At 41.3% G+C, this 14,041-nt stretch overlaps 1 protein-coding gene across 3 annotated transcripts in view; it reads left to right on the top strand.

Moving 5' to 3' along the window:
- Positions 1-13,840, top strand: part of LOC147122743 (protein regulator of cytokinesis 1-like) — a 45,428-nt gene extending 31,588 nt beyond the window's left edge. For all 3 annotated transcript variants that reach the window (XM_086010121.1, XM_086010112.1, XM_086010102.1), the window contains one exon: positions 12,894-13,840. In XM_086010121.1, coding sequence (XP_085866247.1) covers positions 12,894-12,962 — 69 coding nt within the window. In that variant the 3' untranslated portion in view covers positions 12,963-13,840. The remainder of the gene's footprint in view (positions 1-12,893) is intronic.
- The last annotated feature ends 201 nt before the right edge of the window (positions 13,841-14,041 follow it).

Raw genomic sequence — 14,041 nt, 5'->3', positions numbered from 1 at the left:
GGACGGGTTCCTTGAGCAGTATGTTACTGAACCAACCAGGGGGCAGGCAATCTTAGATCTGGTCCTGTGTAATGAGACAGGATTAATAAAAAATGTCCTAGTAAAGGATTCCCTTGGAATGAGTGACCATAACATGGTTGAATTCCAAATTCAGTTGGCGGGTGAGAGTTGGATCTCAAACCAGCGTACTAAGCTTAAAGAAAGGAGACTATGAAGGTATGAGAGCAGAGTTGACTAAAGTGGATTGGGAAAATAGATTAAAGTGCAAGAAGGTACATGAGCAGTGGTGTACATTCAAAGAGATATTTCACAACTTTCAAGAAAAATATATTCCACTGAGGAAAAAGGGAGTAAAAGAAAAGACAGCCATCCGTGGCTAAGTAAAGTAATAAAGGATAGTATCCGACTGAAAACAAGGGCATATAAAGTAGCCAAATCTAGTGGGAGGATTGAAGATTAGGAAGCATTTAAAAGCCAGCAAAGAATAACTAAAAGATTAATTAAGAAAGGGAAGATAGGTTATGAAAGTAAACTAGCAAAAAATATAAAAACAGATAGCAAGAGTTTCTACAGTTATATAAAAAGAAAAAGGGTGGCTAAAGTGAATGTTGGTCCCTTGGAGGACGAGACCGGGAAATTAGTGGTGGGGAACATGGCGATGGCAAAAACGCTGAACAAATATTTTGTATCAGTCTTTACAGTAGAGGACACTAAAAATATCCCAACACTGGACAAACAGGGGGCTATTGGGGGGGGGAAAAAGAGTTAAACACGATTAAAATCACTAAGGAGGTGGTACTCAGTAAGATAATGGGACTAAAGGCAGATAAATCCCCTGGACCTGATGGCTTACATCCTAGGGTCTTGAGAGAAGTAGGGATTGTGGATGCATTAGTGGTAATTTTCCAAAACTTCCTGGATTCAGGAAAAGTCCCAGCAGATTGGAAAACTGCTAATGTAATGCCCTTATTTTAAAAAGGGAAGTAGATAAAAGGCTGGAAACTATAGACCAGTTAGCCTAACATCTGTGGTTGGTAAAATGTTGGAGTCCATTATTAAGGAAGCAGTAACAGGACATTTGGATAAGCATAATTTAATGGACAGAGTCAGCATGGTTTTATGAAGGGGAAGTCATGTTTGACAAATTTGCTCGAATTCTTTGAGGACGTAACAAACAGGATGGATAAAGGGGAACCAGTGGATGTGGTGTATTTGGACTTCCCAAAGGCATTTGACAAGATTACTGCACAAGATTAAAAAATCATGGGATTGGGGGTAATATACTGGCATGGGTGGAAGATTGGCTATCTAACAGAAAGCAGAGAGTTGGGATAAATGGTTCATTCTCGGGTTGGCAATCGGTAACTAGTGGTGTTCCGCAGGGGTCAGTGCTGGGACCCCAACTCTTTACAATCTAACTATTTGGAGGAACGGTCCAAGTGCAACGTATCCAAGTTTGCCAACGATACAAAGATGGGAGGGAAAGCAGTGAGTGAGGAGGAAAATAAAAAACCTGCAAAAGGACATAGACGGGCTGAGTGGGCAGAAATTTGGCAGATGGAATATAATGCTGGAAAGTGTGAGGTTATGCACTTTGGCAGAAAAAATCAAAGAGCAAGTTATAATCTAAATGGAAAGAAAGTGCTACAGTACAAAGGGATCTGGGGGTCCTGGTGCATGAAACACAGGTTAGTATGCAGGTACAGCAGGTGATCCGGAAGGCCAATGGAATCTTGGCTTTTATTGCAAGGGGGATGGAGTATAAAAGCAGGGAAGTCTTGCTGCAGTTATACAAGGTACTGGTGAGGCCACACCTGGAATACTGCGTACAGTTTTGGTTTCCATATTTAAGAAAGGATATACTTGCTCTCGAGGCAGTTCAGAGGAGGTTCACTCGGTTGATTCCGGAGATGAGGGGGTTGACTTATGAGGAAAGGTTGAGTAGGTTCGGCCTCATTGGAATTCAGAAGAATGAGAGACGATCTTATCGAAACATATAAGATTGTGAGGGGGCTTGATTGGGTGGATGTGGTGAGGATGTTTCCATTGATGGGTGAGACTAGAACTAGGGGGCATAATCTTAGAATAAGGGGCTGCCCTTTCAAAACTGAGATGAGGAGAAACTTCTTCACTCAGAGGGTAGTAAATCTATGGAATTTGCTACCTCAGAGCTGTGGAAGCTGCGACATTAAATCATTTTAAAACAGATAGACAGTTTCCGAGCTGATAAGGGAATTGGGGGTTACGGGGAGCGGGCAGGGAAGTGGACATGAGTCTAGGTTTCGATCAGCCATGATCCTATTGAATGGCAGAGCAGGCCCGAGGGGCTGTATGGCCTACTCCTGCTCCTACTACTTGTGTTCTTATGATGGAATGGGACTGACTGGATTGCTCTAGGGAGCCGGCATGGACTTGATGGGCCGAATGGCTGCCTTCTGTGCCGTTATGACTCTGACTTTGATCCAGAAGGCAGTCCCATCCCTTTAGTTAGGTCGTGGTACAGGGACAGGAGGGTGTGACTGCAACTCAGGCAGGTAAGTGCAGTGCTGGTGGAGCCTCAGCCTTTGCCTTTGTCCAACAGGTATGAGGTTCTTGCTGCCTGTGTGGATGAGGGAAAAGCCTGTAGGATGCATGAGCAGGCTGACCATGGCACAGGAGGCCATTAAGTGGGAGAGTGAAAGGGAATGTAGTTGTTAGGGGACAGTATAGTTGGGGACAGATGCTGTTCTCCGGAACTCTTGGTCGTGGTTGCAAAGGTTGTGTTGCTTGCCTGGTACCAAGGTTAAAGATATGTCCTTGCGGCAAGGGAACAACTTCAAATGGGAGGACGAGGATCCAGTTGTTGTGGTCCACATAGGCACCAATGACCTAGGTAGAACTAGGAATGAGGTTCTGCTGAGGGAGTTTGAGGAGCTAGGATCCAAATTAAAAAGCAGAACCTCAAAGGTAATATCTAGATTGTTACCGGAGCCATGTGCAAATTGACATAGGGACAAACTGATTAGAGGTTTAAATGCGTGGCTCAGTGATGTGGGAGGAAGGGGTTTAGGTTCATGGGGCAATGGCACCAGTACTGGGAAAAAGAGGCAGGTGTTCTGTTGGGATGGGCTCCACTTAAACCAAATTGCTAGGGCAGTAGACGGGGCTTTAAACTAACGAGGGAGCAGGGGGATTTGGCAAAGTAAATCTAAAAGCAACGAGAGAAATGTCAAGGATGTAGAGTAGAGTTTGGGGTAAAAATAAGCAGAGGGACACAAAGTAACTAACAAAGGTGACATCAGGGAAAAAGAGAAATAAGTCAAAGCTAAAGGCACTATCAGTGCATGAAGCATTTGCAACAAAATAGATGAATTAATAGCACAGGTAGAAATTAACTGGTTTGATCTAATAGCCATAATGGAGACATGGTTGCAAAGTGGCCAAGGTTAGGAACTAAATATTCCAGGATACTTAACTTTTAGAGACCGGCAAAATGGAAAAGGAGGGGCAGCCCTGAAAGGGTGAGAGAAAGACAGTAGAGAGAAAGGGTCATTGCTCTGAGAATCGAGGTATCACTTTGACTGAAGCTAAGAAACGGCAAGGGGCAGAAAACATTGGGAGTTGTTGAGAGGGCCCCAAACAGTAGTTGTAATGTAGGGCAGAGTATAAATCAGGAAATTAGAGGGTAATACAGTAATATTGGGGGACTTTAATCTACATAGACTGGGCAAACCAAATTTGGCAGTAATAGTGTGGTGGATGAATTCATGGAAAGTATGCAAGATAGTTTTCTAGATCAGTATGTTGAGGAACCAACTAAAAACAGGCTATTTTAGATCTAGTATTGTGCAATGAGAAAGGGTTAACTAATAACCTTGTAGTAAAGGGACTTTAGGGAAGAGTGACCATAAAATGATTTTATATTGAGTTTGAAAGTGACTTAAATCTGAAATTAGGGTCTTAAATCTGAACAAAGCAAACTACGTAAGTATGAGGGGCGAATTGGCTGAAGTAGATTGTGAAACTACATTAAACAGTATGACAGTGGACAAGCAATGGCTAGCATTTAAAGAATTAATACATAATTTACAACAAATATACATTCCTCTAAGGCACAAAAACCCCACAGGAAAAGTGGTCCAACCGTGGCTAACAAGAGAAGTTAAAGATAGTATTGGATCAAAGAAGAGGCTTGCAATGCTGCCAAAAATAGTAAGCCTGAGGATTTTCGAATTCCACAAAGGAGGACCAAGAAATTGATAAAGGGGAAAATAGAATGAGTAAACTAGTGAGACATAAAAACAGACTGTAAAAGCTTCTATAGGTATGTAAAAAGGAAAAGATTAGCAAAAGTAAATGTGGGTCCCTTACAGGCTGAGACAAGAGAAATTCTAATAGGAATAAGAAAATGGCAGAGAAATTAAACATACTTTGTCTTCAGAAGAAGATGCAAAAAACTTCCTGGAAATAGTGAACAACCAAAGGTCTAGCAAAAATGAGGGACTGAAAGATATTAGTAAAAAGGTAGTGGAGAAATTAATGGGACTGAAAGCTGATGGCCTGCATCCTAGGGTTTTGAAAGAGTTGGCTATAGATAGTGGATGCATTGGTTGTCATTTTCCAAAATTCCATAGATTCTAACAGTTCCTGCAGATTGGAAGGTAGCAAATGTAACCCCACTATATAAGAAAAGGAGAGAAAGCTGAACTACAGACCAGTTAGCCTGACATCAGTAGTAGGGAAAATGCTAGAATCTATTAAGGACGTGGTAACTGGGCACTTGGAAAATAATAATAGGATTGGGCAGAGTCAACACCGATTTATGAAAGGGAAATTGTGTTTGACTAATCTATTAGTTTTTTGAGGTTGTAACTAGCAGAATAGATGTGGGGGAACCAGTGGATGTGGTGTATTTGGATTTTCAGAAGGCATTCGATAAGGTGCCACAAGAGGTTATTAAACAAAATTAGGACTCATGGGATTGGGGGTAATATTCTAGCATAGCTTGGTTAACAGACAGAAAACAGTAGGAATAAACAGGTAATTTTACGGTTGGCAGGCTGTAACTAGTGGGGTACCACAAGGATCAATGTTGGGCCTCGGCTATTCACAATCTAAATCAATGATTTGGATGAGGGGACCAAATGTAATATATCCAAGTTGGCTGATACAAAGCTGGGTGGGAATGTAAGTTGTGAGGAGGATGCAAGGAGGCTTCAAGGGGATATAGACAGGATAAGTGAGTGGGCAAGAACATGGCAAATGGAATATAATGTGAAGTTATCCACTTGGTAGGAAAAATAGAAAAGCAGCGTATTTATTAAATGGTGAGATTGGGAAATGTTGGTGTTCAGAGGGACATGGGTGTCCTTGTACACGAATCACAAAGTTAGCATGCAGGTACAGCAAGCAAATGGAATGTTGGCCTTTATTACAAGAGGATTTGAGTAGAAGAGTAAAGACATCCTTACTGCAGTTATATAGGGCCTTGGTGAGACCACACCTGGAGTATTGTGTACAGTTTTGGTCTCCTTGCCTAAGGAAGGATATAATGGCCATAGAGGGGGTGCAACAAAGGTTCACCAGGCTGGTTCCTGGGATGGGGAATTGTCCAATGAGGAGAGATTGAATAAACTAGGCCTATATTCTCGAGTTTAGAAGAATGAGGTAATCTCATTGAAACATACAAGATTCTTACAGGGCTTGACAGGGTAGATGCAGGGAGACTGTTTCCCCTGGCTGGAGAGTCTAGACCCAGTGGTCAGTCTCAGAATAAGGGGTGGCCATTTAGGACTGATGAGAAATTTCTTCACTCAGGGTGGTGACTCTTTGGAATTCTCTACCCCCAGAGGGCTGTGGGGGCTCAGGCATTTAGTATATTCAAGAGAGATCGATTAGCTTTTGGAATATCAAGGGATATGAGGATGGTGCAGGACAGTGGAAATTAAGCCGATCAGCCATGATCTTATTGAATGGCAGAGCAGGCTCAACGGGCCAAATGGCCTACTCCTACTCCTATTTCTTATGTACTTTGTCAAGAATTCCATCAAGTTTGTTGGGCACTATTTACTTTTAACAAATCCATGATGGGTCTCCTTGATTAATCTATGCTTTACAAATTAAGTTTTGTCCCTGATGATGGTTTTCAGGAACTTCCCCACAACTGATGTTAGGCTGACTGACGTGTAGTTTCCTAGTAATCTCTCTCTCCTTTCTTGAATAGTGGTATAACATTAGCAGTCCTCCAGCACTACTCTTGTATCCAATGAGGATTGAAAGATTGTGACCAATGCCACTGCTATTTCTATCTTTGCTTCTTTCAACAATCTATGATGCATTCCATCTGGAGCAGATGACTTACCAACTTTCAGTAATGCTATTTTTCTTAGTACATCTTCTCTATCTCTGGCTATCTTGTCAATAATGTCCCTCCTCTTAGTGTAACCTTCACATCACCTACTTCCTTTGAAGACTGATGCAAAGTACTCATTTAATACTTTAGCCATGTCTACTGCCTCTACGTGGGTTAATTAAATAAATCTGGAATGAAGAGCTAGTACCAGTAAAGGTGACTATAACAACTGGATTGTCATTAAAAACCCATTTGGTTCACTAACTTTGACTTGACCCACCGTATGTGCGGGAAGTGTATCCAGCTGCAGCTACTGACAGACCACATTGCGGCGCTGGAGCTGTGAATGGATACATACTGAAGCATTCGCGAGGCTGAGGACATCGTGGATAGCACGTTTTAGGGAGTTGGTCACACCGCAAGTAAAGGCTGCACAGGCAGGAAGGGAATGTGTGACCACCAGGCAGAGTAGTAGGCGCAGGCAGGTAGTGCAGGGGTCCCCTGTGGCCATCCCCCTTTCAAACAGATATACCACTTTGGATATTGTTGAGGGAGATGGCTTATGTGAAGAAGGCAGCTGCAGCCAACTTCCTGGCACCATGGGTGATCCTGCTGCACAGGACTGGAGGAAAGAGCAGGAGAGCTATAGTGATGGGGGATTATATTGTAAGGGGAATAGATAGGCGTTTCTGCGGCCGCAAACGAGACTCCAGGATGGTATGTTGCCTTCCTGGTGCAAGAGTTAAGAATGTCTCGGAGCAGCTGCAGGGCATTCTGGAGGGGGAGGGTGAACAGCCAGTTGTCGTGGTGCATATAGGTACCAACGATATAGGTAAAAAATGGGATGAGGTCCTAAAAGCTGAATATAGGGAGTTAGGAGGTAAATTTTAAAAAAGGACCTCCAGGTAGTAGTCTCAATTGCTACCAGTGCCACGTGCTAGTCAGTAGAAATAGAAGGATATTTCAGATGAATACGTGGCTAGAAGAATGGTGCAAGGGGGAGGGATTCAAATTCCTGTGACATTGGAACCGGTTCAAACTGGACGGTTTGCACCTGGGCAGGGCCAGGACTGATGTCCTGGGGGGGTGTTTGCTAGAGCTGTTGGGATGTTTTAAACTAAAATGGCGGGGTTGGGAACCTGTGCAAGGAGACAGAGGAAAGGGAAGCAAGGGGTAAGCCATTTAGGACTGCGATGAGGAGGAATTTCTTCACTGAGTGGTGAACCTGTGGAATTCTCTGCCACAGGGCAGTTGAGGCCAGTTCATTAAATATATTCAAGAAGGAGTTAGATATATTTCTTAAGGCTAAAGGGATATGGGGAGAAGGCAGGGACAGGGTACTGAATTTGGATGATCAGCCATGATCTCATTGAATGGCGGAGCAGGCTCGAGGGGCTGAATGGCCTACTCCTGCTCCTATCTTCTATGTTTCTATGATTGAAACAAGACAGGAAGGAGAAAAGCAAAAGTGGAAGGCAGAGAAATCAAGGGTGTAAATCAAACAGTGCCACAGTAAATAATTCTAAAAGGACTGTTTATATTTTTAAAAAATCAAGCCTGAATGCTTTGTGTCTTAATGCGAGGAGCATTCATAAGGTGGATGAATTAGCTGCGCAAATAGATGTAAACCGATATGATATAATTGGGATTACGGAGACATTGCTCCAGGGTGACCAAGACTGGGAATTCAACATCCAGGGGTATTCAATGTTCAGGAAGGACAGGAAATAAGGAAAAGGAGGTGGGGTAGCATTGCTGGTTAAAGAGGAGATTAACACAATAGTAAGGAAGGATATTCGTTCTGATGTGGAATCTGTATGGGCAGTGCTGAGAAATACCATGGGGCAGAAAATGTTAGTGGGAGTTTTATATACAGACAGCAATGCTGAGGTTGGGAATGGCATTAAACGGGAAATTAGAAACGCGTGCAATAAGGGCACAGCAGTTATCATGGGTGACTTTAATCTACATATAGATTGGACTAACTGAATTAGTAACGATGCTGTGGAGGAGGAATTCTCAGTGTATACAGGATGGTTTCCTGGACCAATATGTCGAGGAACCAACCAGAGATCAGGCCATCTTAGACTGGGTATTATGTAATGAGGATTAATTAACAATCTTGTTGTGCAAGGCCCCTTGGGGAGGAGTGATCATATGATCGAATTCTTCATTTAAAATGGAGTGAAGTAGTTGACTCAGACTAGGATCCTGAATTTAAATAAAGGAAACTAATGAGGCACGAGTTGGCTAGGATGGATTGGGGAACGTTACTTAAAGGGTTGACGGTGGATCAGCAATGGCAAACATTTAAAGATCGCATGGATGAACTACAGAATTTCTTCCTCCCTGTTTGGCATAAAAATAAAACAAAAAAGCTGACTCAACCGTGGCTAACAAGGGAAATTAGGGGTAGCATAAGATCCAAGGAGAGGATGTATAATTTGGCCAGAAAAAGCAGCAAACCTGAGGATTGGGAGCAATTTAGGATTCAGCAAAGGAGGACAAAAGGATTCATTAAGAGGGGGGGAAATAGATTGAGAGTAAGCTTGCAGGGAACATAAAAACTGACTCAAAGCTTCTATAGATATGTGAAGAGAAATATTGAAGTCCAGTGTAGGTCCCTTGCAGTTAGATTATGGGGAATTTATAATGGGGAACAAAAATGGCAGACCAATTAAGTACATACTTTGGTTCTGTCTTCAGAGGAGGACACAAATCTCCCAGAGATGTTGGGGAATATAGGGTCTAATGAGCGGGAGGAATTGAATGAAATCAGTGTTTGTAGGGAAATGGTGTTGGGGAAATTGACTGGATTGAAGGCTGATAAATCCACAGGGCCTGATGATCTACATCCTAGGGTACTTAAGGAAGTGGCCCTAGAAATAGATGCATTGCTGGTCATCTTCCAAAATTCTACAGACTCAACAGTTCCCATGGATTGGAGGATGGCTAATGTAACCCCACTATTTAAGAGTGGTAGAGCAAAAACAAGGAATTGTAGCCTGACATCAGTAGTGGGGGAAATGCTAGTCCATTATAAAAGATGTAATAGAGCACTTGGAAAACAGTGACAGGATCGGACAAAGTCAACGTGGATTTACAAAAGGTAAATCGTGCTTGACTAATCTACTGGAATTTTTTGAGGATGTAACTGGTAGAATAGGTAAGGGAGAACCAGTGGATGTAGTGTATTTGGACTTTCAGAAGGCTGTCGGTAAGGTCCCGCATAAGAGATTAACGTGTAAAGTTAAAGCACGTGGGATTGGGGGTAAGGTACTGTCTTGGCTAGAGAACTGGTTGGCAGACAGGAAGCAAAGAGTTGGAATAAACGGGTCTTTTTCCGAGTGGCAGGCAGTGACTAGTGGGGTACCGCAGTGTTCAGTGCTAGGACCCCAGCTATTCACTATATATTAATGATCTAGACAAGGGAACTAGATGTAATATCTCCAAGTTTGCAGATGACACAAAGCTGGGTGGGCATGTGTGCTGTGTGGAGGATGCAGAGAAACTCAGTATGATTTGGACAAGTTGGGTGATTGGGCAGAGGTTATCCACTTCCGTGGCAAAAACAGGAAAACAGACTATTATCTGAACGGCAATAGATTGGGAAAAGCGGAAGTGCAACGAGACCTGGGCGTCCTTGTGCACCAGTCGCTGAAGGTAAGCATGCAGGTGGTTAAGAAGGCAAGAGGGTTTGAGTACAGGAGCAAGGATGTCTTGCTGCAGTTGTACAGGGCCTTGGTGAGACCACACCTTGTGCAGTTTTGGTCGCCTTATCTGAGGAAGGATGTTCTTGCCATGGAGAGTGCAGCAAAGATTCACCAGACTGATACCTGGGATGGCAGGAATGACTTATGAGGAGAGATTGGGTCGATTAGGCTTATAGTCGCTCGAGTTAAGAAGAATGAGGGGATCTCATTGAAACATATAAAATTCTAACCGGACTAGACAGACTAGATGCAGGAAGGATGTTCCCAATGGTGGGGAGTCCAGAACCAGGGGTCACAGTCCTAAATGGCTTACCCCTTCTCCTTAGACTGATGAGCAATTTCTTCACCCAGAGAGTAGTGAACCTGTGGAATCCTCTGCCACACAGGGCAGTTGAGGCCAATTCATTAAATATATTCAAGAAGGAGTTAGATATATTTCTTAAGGCTAAAGGGATATGGGGAGAAAGCAGGGACAGGGAACTGAATTTGGCTGATCAGCCATGATCTCATTAAATGGTGGAGCGGGCTTGAGGGGCCGAATGGCCTACTCCTGCTCCTATCTTCTAGGTTTCTGTGGTTGACTCTTAACTGCCCTCTGAAATGGCCTAGCAAGTCACTTCCGTTGTCAAGAATGTGGCGCTCCACACCTTGGAGCAATTGGGGATGTGCAATAAATGCTTGCTTTCCCAGTGACACCCACATCCAATGAATTTTTAAAAAAATTGAATTTCCCTTTTGGACCTATTTTTAAAAAAATAAAAAGGACCCACTTTTTCCCTAGCAAACCACTTACACTTTAAAGTTTTAGGGTTCAGTTTAATGTTGCCTGCTAATCTTTTCTCAACCTCTGACTCCCGTATTAACTTTTTCAATTCCCTCCTGTGCTTTCCATAATCTTCCTAGTTATTAACTGAATCTTGCTCCTGGTATTTGTCATGAGCCTCTTTTTTTTTTATTTCTGTGTTTTGGTTTTATTTCTTGTTATCCAGGCTGCATTAGCTTCGATGCTCTGTCTTTTTCCCTTTCAAAGGAATATGCCTAGTTTGCACCTGAACTATCTCTTCCCTGAATACCCTCCATTGCTCTGTTATTGCTTTACCCTACAATCACCATTTTCAATCTACCGTTCAGTCCCTTAAATCACTGAAATGAGCTCTTCCCCAGTTTAGCATTTTTACCTTGAAATATTTTCTGATCTCTTTCCATAATTTGGTTTAAACCAAATTATGTTGTGGTCATTGTTGGCTAGATGATCTTCTACTGTAACACACTTGTCCCCCTTCATTCCCAGAACCAGATCCAACACTGCTTCCTTCCTTGTTTGGACTGGAGACTTATTGATAGAATTTTGAGACTAAAACCCCTTCATCTTTCCTGATCACATTTCATTTAATGCATCTTTTTAGTTCTATGTACGCATTAATTTTAGTTTTCTACATTTGAATTGCATCTATCAAATATTGCCCAGTTAACAAAGATTTATGTATAGTTGCATTGTTCCTAAATATTCTTTAAATGCTGCTTTGATTTCAATAAATGCTACTTTTGATTTCATTCAGTATAATCTCTAAATTTTGGAGACCATACCCTTGTCCAAATTATTAATCTATATTAAGTTTTGCATTAACTTCCTATATACTTCCTTCCTGTGTCATTTGAGTCCTATTTTGTATGTCATTTTATATTGAGAACATGGCTAACATTTTGGTTGTCATGCTTGTTTTAATAGATGTCCTTGCAGGCTGCCTAGAACTGAAGTGCTATTGTGCCACCTGATCACGTTGTGCAATTCTGCCTCATTTTAGTAACGCAATTTTTTTTTTTTTGCGGGTGGGGTGCTTTCCAGTCTAACCTGCTCCCTGCCTAATACTTGAGTCAACTGGGTCACATTTTCTACCTACCTGTGTGCCTTGCCTACCCATCTTCACTGGTCAGATTTCCTTTCTTCTAATAGTGGTCAATTACCATCTGACCGTGCAAGATCCTGCACTCTACTTTTCCCCTCTACTCTTTCGCCATTAGAATCTCCTTTGATGCATGATCTCCTAGCACGCCTCTCAAATGGCATGAATCTTTTACAAATTATGCAAATAGGGATTCATATCTTTTTTCCTTTTGTTAATACCTTAACTAAGCTTGTTTTCAGCTAGGTTCTATTTAAACAGGCTTTTTTTTAAACTTGCCTTTCCTGTCAGTGTAGCTGATGCAATTAAATAGGCCAAAAGTGGGACCACTTGCATGGTCACAGGGATGGCATAACAACGCATCCTCAATCACCATGAGAAATGCAATTGGCTAAAGAGGTGACTGTGTATCCTCTGACTCACTGACAATGCTGCAAAATATTTGCTAGTGTGTATTAAAGTAAGAGTTCCAAGACTAACGCCTGGAGTATCCTGTTTCCAACCTCTTTCAGATTTGGGGAAAAGTAGATGGCTACTTTGTTTTCTGCCTTTAAGCCAATTTCTATACAGCACCATTCTTCACCGATCATAACTCCTTGCTATAGCCACTAATACTAATGTAGAATCTTATCCAGTTTCTGAAAATACAAATCTATAAACTGCATTTCTTGTCTACCATGTCAATAATGTCTTTAGAAAATTGCAAGTTTAAACCTGGCATTGAGTGGTTTTTTAATAAATTTGAGGTAAGCAAACTATCAAATTTGAAATATTTGACTCTTCCTTAAATTAGTATTCACATTGGGTTTCAGTTGTTTGCATTATGTGCATCTAAACTAGAATGACCTGCAAATGGGTGTTTAAAAACATAATTTACCTTAAGGCCTAAAAATGTTGCTGCTCAGAATTTTTATCCACCTAAAACTTCCCTCCCTCTTTTTTTAGCGTGACTTTTCCAGAAAATCTAATCACTGCAGTGGACAGCTCAATTCTACAACTCTTGATAATCCTTAGGATATCTTATCTCCACTTCAGATTCCACCAGTTCAAAGGACTTGTTCTGCATGGTTCTTTGACAATTGGTAATATAACTTGCTTACTGTAGATGTTCATTGTGTACTTCCAAATGGGAATAAAATCCAAGTTTGAGGACATTGTTCAATTTCAGTTTTGCATAGAAATTGCATTCTAATGTGGTGGCCAAGTGTCAATTATTTTTGTGTATCTTTTGTATGTTGGACTTCATCATCCTTTTTTGTCAACCTCCTATTTTACACAGGTTTTCTACACTCCTCAATTTTCAGTTGTACGAGTTGTAACTTAACTGACTTATTCCTGCAGAGGTCAATTTAAAAACTGCTTGCTGGAATTGATGTGTTTTGCAAAAATTTGATGTTACTTTTGTTCAGTATTAAGGAATCTTGACATTGGGATTTTTTTTTTTTTTTGAAGTATTAATTTGTTTTGAGGTTCAGTTTAAAAGGTGCCAACACTAGGAATGAGTCTGGCATGAGGAAATAATACTTGTAACTAAACTGAAATACCTGGGTAATGGTCTCCATTACTCTGATCTGTAAATAAATCGGGCCGGCCTTCTTCAACTGGGCTTAATTTGTATTTTTCTATGAATTCAGATTGCTTAAATAAAGAATGCTTCAGCGGCTTTTAAAAGGCTGATAAATATTCAATAAATGACTTGTTTAATTGTCTGTGGTTGATTCTTAAAGTATTGAACTCTTCATTTTAGGTGAATCTTTGAGCATTGTCTATTTACCATTGTGCAAGTTGACATTTTAAAATGAAAGTGACTATTAAAATATCTTGAATTGAAAAGCTACTTTTTTCTTGGATTGTGAAATCAGATTTATACAATAAAATACTTTAATCAATAAGATGCTTTGTGTCCAATGTCTTGGAAAATTTAAGGACCCCATGACTAATGAAGTCCTATCTTTTTTTAACCATGCAAATATTAATTTTGCTGTTGTCTATAGAGAATATTGCAGAACATGGCCAAGTCGGGGGTTAGGTGCATGCTTGTGTAGTGTTAGAGGGGTTGCATAAACCTAGGTCTTATGGGAATGGTCCCAAAT

This window comes from Somniosus microcephalus, chromosome 2 (genome assembly GCF_052327205.1).
Source record: "Somniosus microcephalus isolate GS21.2 chromosome 2, FLI_Smic_1.0, whole genome shotgun sequence".
NCBI lineage: Eukaryota > Metazoa > Chordata > Chondrichthyes > Squaliformes > Somniosidae > Somniosus > Somniosus microcephalus.
The sequence above is the reverse complement of the archived record's forward strand: the minus strand, read 5'-3'. Positions and strand labels throughout refer to the sequence as shown.